General features: G+C 45.1%; 1 protein-coding gene across 1 annotated transcript in view; it reads left to right on the top strand.

Moving 5' to 3' along the window:
• SEC22B (SEC22 vesicle trafficking protein homolog B (S. cerevisiae)) overlaps positions 1 to 6,657 on the top strand; it is an 8,489-nt gene extending 1,832 nt beyond the window's left edge. The window contains exons 2-6 of the mRNA XM_009892892.1: positions 23 to 26; positions 87 to 196; positions 4,967 to 5,127; positions 5,445 to 5,591; positions 5,984 to 6,657. Of these exons, the coding sequence (XP_009891194.1) occupies positions 23 to 26; positions 87 to 196; positions 4,967 to 5,127; positions 5,445 to 5,591; positions 5,984 to 6,138 (577 nt within the window). The 3' untranslated portion in view covers positions 6,139 to 6,657. The remainder of the gene's footprint in view (positions 1 to 22; positions 27 to 86; positions 197 to 4,966; positions 5,128 to 5,444; positions 5,592 to 5,983) is intronic.
• Positions 6,658 to 8,207: the final 1,550 nt, after the last annotated feature.

The raw sequence follows: 8,207 nt of genomic DNA on the forward strand, positions 1-8,207 counted from the left end.
CCCCGGACCCCCCTGTCTGCAGGCGGGTGGGTGGGGGATTTTTCTCCGGTAGCAGCCGCTTCCAACGGCTTGTCTTCCCTCCTCAGTCAGGCCGAGATCTGCAGCAGTACCAGAGTCAAGCGAAGCAGCTTTTCCGCAAGCTGAACGAGCAGTCCCCCACCAGATGTACTCTGGAAGCAGGAGCTATGGCTTTCCAGTAAGTATTTGTAGGCGTGATGGAGGAACAGACTTCTGCCTCTGTGGAAATAAGTGAAGGCGCTTCTGGGTCAGGGTGAGGATTTGTTAGAAATCGGGCTGCCTGAAAGAGGATGAGTTATTCAGCTATTTGCCCTGCTAGCTGAAGTGTAATAGCTCCTCGAAGGGGAGAGCGTGTGAGTTGTTACTTCTTGGCACTGCTGTCTGGCACTTGTTTTTCAGCCAGGTTCTGCCTTTGCTGAAGACCGTGTAGGTTCTGTTCCCTTTAAGTTTTTTCTGTTTGTTTGCACCCTCTAAGATACCTTCAGTGCGTCTTCTGTACTTCCTGTGTCTTGGTTTTTTTGAAAAGAGGTGTCCTTGGTAAAAACAGTCTGGCAGTACCACTGTGAGCTCCTCTTGCACAAGATTTTCCATTCTTCATTATCCTGTAAGAGTTTAGCTTTTCGTGCATTAGCTTCATGCATAGAAGCACATGGAGCATCACTGATTTTTTTTTAATTATTATTTCCTTAATACATTACAAACTTTTTACTCTCATCTTGTAAATTCAATCTTATTGTTGCCATGTGTGTTGGGTGTGTTCACTTAATTTCCTAAATTGTTTGGCAACTCTCAACTTAAAAGCAGTTTTGGCTTTCTCCAGTAGCACACTAACAGGGGAACTTGAATATAAAATAATGAAAACTTACAGAGTTCAGGTCAGACATCCTTACTCCCTAATCAATAGCAAAGGAAATGGAAAGACAAGTAAATGGAGGAAGAATTGACAGTCAGTGAAAGGCAAGAGAGCAAGCTATGTTTGAGAAAAGGAAGTGCTTCTTTACACGACAGGTAATTACCTAGCAGAATAATGCTTGAGAATTTAATCAAGCCCAAGATCTTGTCAAGAATCAGGATTATGCTATAAGCAGAAATAATTATTTTGGAAGTGTCTGAGATCAGGTGCCACATGAGATCACCGAGGCAGAATTGTGCAGTTTTGCCAGTGATGCACAAAAATTTACCACACTTGGCACCACTTCTGCCACACCACCAGCAGCCGGATCCCTCTCAATTCCCCAGCCCTGGTGACTGGGTCCATGTTTACAGCTGTATGGGTGGGAGACGGCCTTTGAATGCAGGGCAAGGTTAGCTTTAGGTCTCTGCTTCTATAACGGGGGTCCTTTAGCGAATCTCCTGTCCCGTCCCTTTCTTCAGGGATTCAGTGACATGAAAAGATGGGAACAGCAGTTTTTTGGAGGGGCAGTCTTTGGCAAAAGGCATGAGGTTTTGAGGGCAAATTTTCTTGTGGATGGCTTATTTATGATAACTGTGACAAGATTTTTTAATATCTTTTTTCTCTTGGCTTCTGGTTGCCTTTGATAGGGAGTTACAGTGGTCAGAGGACGGCCCTGATTAAAATAGTCTGGCCATCCCTATCTCCTATCAGGTTTGGGGGTTGTTGCCAGAGTTAACTGCAAAGTCCTGGTCTGCATCATCTTCTTTGTAGAAGTTCAAAGTTTCTAGAATTTAAAAACTCCCTCATTTTAAATGTTTCCATGGCACTGCAGGGGTGTAGCTCTGACTGGCAGTGAAGCCTTGGAAAAGAATCTGTGTAGATCCTGGTAAATCCCTTCTTGCGTTGCTTCCATGACGCAAGCAGACCAATGTCTGGGAAGGCTGCGCCACTTGCAGTGCCCAGGAAATGAAAGCCTCTTAACAGTTGCTGTAATGTCACTGGTTCTGACAAGGCAGGAGGACTTGGGCAAGCTCGTGTTTTGACAGCTGTCTCAAAGAAACAGCCAGGTTACCTGGCTGGCTGATAAACAGGGAAAGGAGCATTTCTCTGTGTTGCCTTAGTCCCTAGACAGGTTCCACAGGCAATTGGCGCTGGCTGCTGCAAAGCACTCAAGTGCTGCCTCTCAAGATGAGACATTAAGACAGGACCTATGTGAAAAGAAGAATACTTTCAGATCAAAAAATCTGCTGTGATAACAGTACAAGAAGGGCAGGAAATGGGGGAGTTTGAGATTTAGTCTAAAGTAATGCTGACTGATGACCGTGCTGTTGGTTAATTTAGCACATCTTTTTTTCTGCCAAATCAGAGCTCTGACTGCTGAGGGCAGCACAAACCGGGATACAGCATTTTGCAGTGCGAGGGTTACAAATGTGGCTAAGGATATTGCTGAACTTGCTGAGGTGGTGTTGGACGTTTTTAGCTTGATGAATTCAGAGAAGAGTCTAGTCTTGCTGAAATGTGAAGCTTAAGCTCCAACTGCTGAAGCAATTTCTGTCAAATGTAATGTTTAGACTTCAGCTCCAAAAGCTGTGTCACCCTTTCAGCTACAGCACTCGGTGTACACGGCTGTGCAGGTACAGAAACACCGTTGGAGTCTGCTGTGCTGTCAGTCAGTAGTTGACCTTTGGCTGATGAGTGGCTGAACTGGCTCTTACCTGTCGTGTCGAAAACAACCCTTGGCCTTTGCCATTCTTACCAGAATAAAGCTTTGCTCTCTCAAAATGATCCAGGACGATTATAGGAAACCTGCTGGCTATACTCAGTGTGCGGAAATCTGGAGTACAGAAGTTAGCAGTGGCCAACGGCAACGTCTGCACCTTGTGTGCATACACTGCCGAGCAGTTGGCATGATCAGGTGCTGTGCTGAAGCTCAGAGGCACATGCAAAGTGTAAAAGTGAGAAGCCCAATTGTGCGGGAACTCTGCTCTGTTGAGTTGAGGTTGATAAACTCGTCTGAATCCAGGGCAGAATGAGGTGTGCTTGTTCTCTGTGGTGCTCACAGATCAACTTTAAATCCACCACATCTAATATCACATCAAGGGTAAAGTAAGTGGGAAATACAGCTGAAGAGCTCCAGGCAAGCCCAGCTGGCCCAAGCAGGGATAATAGAGCCATACCGATGGGGAATGTTCCTCTGATTGCTCTCATCTTGAGTATGCTGCTCTGGGTCTCGGGGAAAACTGTCGGAATTCCTGTCTGACACAAGTCTTCCGTATTTCAAAAGACTTTCAACTATAGCTGTTCATGACTGGCTAAATCAAGCTCCAGGTGAGGATTTGTAGCAGCTCTGAGCTGTCAAGCAGGTCTCTGAGGGTGAGGGAAGAACAGGAGCATGATGTACTGTAGGATTAGTTTTACACACTGATGCAGTCCAAGCTGAGGGACGTAAAAAGGAATAAAAGCATGGGCTCATGGGGATGCGCTTCTGGAACGGATTATAGTAACTGGAGTTTCTTGCTTCTGGTTGAGTGGATCAGTTGTTATTTGAAGGCTGGCAGCATTCACACAGATAAAGGCAGGAGAAATGGATACTCCTGAGCCCAGAAACAAGTTGAGAATCATTAATTCAAAATATTTGGACCTGTTGGGGTATCTGGGGAAACAAAACAGCGTGAGAGGAAGTTGTTTTGTAAGCCTGATGCGGCTATTAACAAAATTTTAAGCTACTTATTTAACTACAGTGCCCTCGTGACTGGGTCAATTCTTTAATACACTGTTAATCTAACTAGATTAACTAGACTACTACATAATGGCATTATGCAGAAAGTCAAAGGAAGGTAACATGAAAGTAACACTTAAATTCCACCCTGAATATTGTAGATAAATACTCAAAAATATTCAAAGATGTATGCAGGGCTGTCTACTGTCTCCACTCACTTGGTTTTGGTGGAAACATTGTTGTCTTTATTTTTCTATTGGCTAAATGAGGAGGGAAATGTAGTTGGAAATGTGCAGCAGCACACAGTTGTAGCAAAACCTAAATAATGTCAAGATTGGTTCTATCTTATTCCTTATTTCAGTAGCCTTTTTAACTGAATTATAATGAAAGGCCCCTGTTCTCAGTGCTGATGGAGGCACTGGAGCTCACACTGAAACAAGGTCACTAAGCACTAAGCCTCTGCAAAAAAATACAGATTAGATGCAATGGGGATGGGGTGCTGGGAGATGGAGAATAGAACCTCTCTGCACATTCAGCTGCAGGACAAACCAAACAGCATTACACAGCAAGAGCAGCTCCTGTTCCAACATACGTTTTGGAGCTCCTAACATAACAGCTGAAGAGGCAGTAGCACAATCATCCTTACCCATGGCAAACCTGTAGGGGAAGTCACCAGAACCATTCAAACACCAATATTTTTCTCCAGCTCCCTTTGAGGTCACGCATGTGGCTAGTGACACTCCACCAACAGGCTGGTGTTGGGGGGGAAAAGGGATACCCAGCCCTCCAAAACGGAAAGCAGGAGCTGGCAGTCACTGGGTGGCTTTTTAGCATGCTGAGACCAAATCCTTACATGTGTCCTAATCTCAGGGCAGATCTTCCCATTTATGGGCCTCAGGTACTTGGCTGTGCTGTGTTGTCTTAGAGCTGTGTTGGCCACTTTCCCCTCTACTCTGAAAAACTTTCTTGTGCTTCCCTCCTTCTGACTGCAGCAGGGAGAGAGGGTGTCCTCCCTTTTTTACTCCAAAATTGTAACTCTCTTGTTGCTGGTATTTTGTTAAGCTAATGCTACCCATAGGCCGACTTTTGTTCCAGAGAAGTCAAAATTCAGGGCTGTTGGCATGGGTGTAGGGTCTGAGGCTACAAGAAAATATATTTTAGGTAAAGAAAAAAAGAGCCGTTACTTTCTAGGAAGGTTTATACCTGATCCAAACATGGCAAACTGGAAGGCCCTGTAGCCAGTTCTCATTGCCTCATAGGAATAAGGGTATGCAGGGTGGTGTTTGATAGGATAGCTTCAAAATTGCTTGATTAATACTCTGCTATTCTTCCAGCTACATCATTGAGAAAGGAGTGTGTTACCTGGTCCTGTGTGAAGCTGCATTCCCCAAGAAACTGGCCTTTGCATATCTGGAAGACTTGCATTCAGAGTTTGATGAGCAGCACGGCAAGAAGGTCCCAACGGTTTCCAGGCCCTATTCCTTCATTGAATTTGGTGAGGTCCCTCTCCTTGTGCCTAGTTAGGAAACTTCTTGCGGGGGGGGGAGCAACAGCCGCAGGATCCTCTCCAGCTTGGTCTATGGAATTGACAGTTCAGCCTCTTCTTGGCACTAGTGTGTTTTGAGCAAGAGAAGTAGGGAAATGGTAAATGTCCTTTGATTCATATTATTTCCTGCTTTACGTCTCTTGGCCTCGCCCCAAGGAATATTTGCATGCAGTCTGCTGGCTGCCTCAGCAATGCTCCCGCTCCTTCAGCAGCCTGGCTGCTCTGTGTTAGGTGAGAATCCCCCTGATAGCCCCATCTTGTTCCAGATACCTACATTCAGAAAACCAAGAAGCTCTACATTGATAGCCGGGCGAGGAGGAACCTGGGCTCCATCAACACAGAGCTTCAAGATGTGCAGAGGATTATGGTGGCCAACATCGAGGAAGTCTTACAGCGAGGAGAGGCACTTTCAGGTACAGGGAATGGATGATATTTGGCGTATGGTTCCTTGTCCCCTTGGTCAGCTGAGTGGGTAGAGCATACCGGAGGGAAAGGCTTGGTAATCCCTGAGCCTCCTGAGAAAAGCAATGGACCCAGTAGGTGTTTCAGTGGGACTGGTTGCATCCTGAAGCACCTGGCAGGTACTGGTGCCTCTTTTGGGCGAGACCAGCATCTTACCAGCTTGAGTGGCTCTCATCCCAGCAGGACAAGCACTAGAGCACTGCAGATAAGCACAGGGCATGCTGCCATGTGAAACTACTGTGCTTCCAGCTGCTCTGGAGAAACTCGTACAGTTAATGTAATATTTGGTGAACATCTGGTTGGGTTAATTTTGATTAACTTCTCTCCCCTTTCCCTTCAACAGCTCTTGATTCAAAGGCCAACAACTTGTCCAGTTTGTCCAAGAAGTACCGTCAGGATGCGAAGTATCTGAACATGCGTTCCACTTACGCCAAACTTGCGGCCGTAGCTGTGTTTTTTATCATGTTGATCGTCTATGTGAGATTCTGGTGGCTGTGAGCCGGTTGCAGTCACGGAAGAGGGAAAGCCGGTAGCCTGGCAGGTGTATGTGTGCAGGACACTGTTCACGGGGGATGTGCATTAGAATCCACACAGGACCGTCACCTTTACGGGAGTGTCCTGAAATTGTTGGGTGACACCTGACTACTACATCTTTTAGTGAAGCCTAACAATAGGTGTAAAGGCTTGTTGACTACAGGCTTTTCCTCTGAGGCAGTTTGCACTAGGGTACTGCAGGGTTTGGCCTCCCACGGTTCTGCCCCCCGCCTCTCCCGGGGGCGTACTCTGGGAACAGTCAATCAGTGCGGTTTAGCATAAATCACATACGTCCCCCTGTTGAGTAGCTCTAGTGGGAACTGGACTCTAATGAACATTCCTTGTGTTGGCAATGTTTGCTTTTTTAGAACCTGGGTCTGCAGTTATTTTTTTTTCTTTTTTTTTTTTTTTTCAGACAAGACTCCCCTGTTTGAAGGCAAATACTGCATTGTACATATAATAGCTTTCACTTCTGTCAGAATAGCTATTGTTGAGTTTTCTATGTCTGACATCTTGGCTTGTTACACTTTAAATTGCTTTAGGAAGAAATGGATGTTAAATTATGCCTTAAAATACATTCTGTGTAGTACTAGGAGGGGCAATGAAAGGCTTCTATATTACTGATTCCTACACAGTTAAACTCCAGGTTTGTTAAGTGTCCACTTTCCATCTCCTGACAGCTGTGTATGAGAGTAAGTTTCCATGTGAACAGGGTGGGTAATTCAAGTGATGTTGGGGCGGTCACAATGCAAACTATGTCAGCACTCTGTGTTTTCCCCTTCTATCTGCAGATTCACTACATTATTTCCTTCCTTTTTATAACTGTGCTTTCCTTCCCAAATGTGTAAAAACTGCCAGCATTTCATCTCTGGGATGCTTGTTTTCTTTCTCCCTCCTTCCCTCACCCAAAACAACCAAAAAAACCCAAAACTCTGAATGTTGTTGTGAAGAAAAGGCAGTGTTTTCTTAAAGAACACTTTAACTTTACATGAAGGATTCGAAAGGATAACTTTAAAACAGTGGAATCCTTTGGAAACACCACCTTTTTTTCCTGTGTTCACCCTCTCCCTACCTCACTTGGGAAGTTGAAACTGTAGGTGAAGAAAAACTCATTATGGGGCAATAGAATATAGCTTCTTTCTCATGGGCCAATTTGTATATTTCCAGTGTAATGTGATTTTTTTTTTATTAATTTTTTTGGTCCACCTGTGCTAAGAATAACATTTTATCAGTCAGCTCTTGTTTTTATTTAAAAAAAGAAAAAAGAAACCCCACAGCTCAGGCACTTTTCTGCACTCAAGTGTCTGCCACTTGGTAGGAAGCAGGCAGTGTCACAGAAAGAAGTTTCAGGACTCCCCAGCACCTTTTACAAGCACATAATCTTGTGTAGTTCTGGAAGTATAAGCTGTGACCTGGAAATGTTTCCTGCCACTGCGTAGGAAACAGGGAGCTGTTGTCCTGTCTGGGAACTCTCCCCACCTTGGCACTGTGTTGGACTGGCAGGGAAGCAGTTAGCACTCGTCCACCGATAAACCTAGCAAATCTGATCTGCCGTGTAGTCTAAAATCATCTGGTTTCTGCATGATGCCTCCAAGTGTTACTTTGTAGATTGCTTTATTATTATTATTGTCATTACTTTTAATCCTTTTAAGTGGTGTCCCTAACAGGTGAATGTCCCAGTGATGTAGGTCTGTGTAATGTAGGTGCTGAAAGGTGAGCGGACACCGACCTTACGTGGATTGTTGTGATTGAGGGGAGTGACTTTTCTGCAGCCAAGGGCAGCTCGGTGAGCAGTTGCCTCCTGCAGCCCCAGTGTCAGCAGTGAAATAAACGCTTCTGAAAAATCCCCTTTGCAGCGTGGAGTTTCCCATGTCTTGTTCTGTAACCTCAGAGGTTGTTTTCTTTCTTTCCAGGGGCGTAAGAGGGGAAAGGCCCTGTAGCTGAAGCCATGTGGGATCAGGGCTCCTTTTGGGAAGCAGGGCTAATTGAAAAACATCATCTTGGCTATTTTCTGGCAAGGAGACTGTACTTTG

This window comes from Charadrius vociferus, unplaced genomic scaffold, assembly GCF_000708025.1.
Source record: "Charadrius vociferus isolate BGI_N301 unplaced genomic scaffold, ASM70802v2 scaffold39, whole genome shotgun sequence".
Taxonomy (NCBI): domain Eukaryota; kingdom Metazoa; phylum Chordata; class Aves; order Charadriiformes; family Charadriidae; genus Charadrius; species Charadrius vociferus.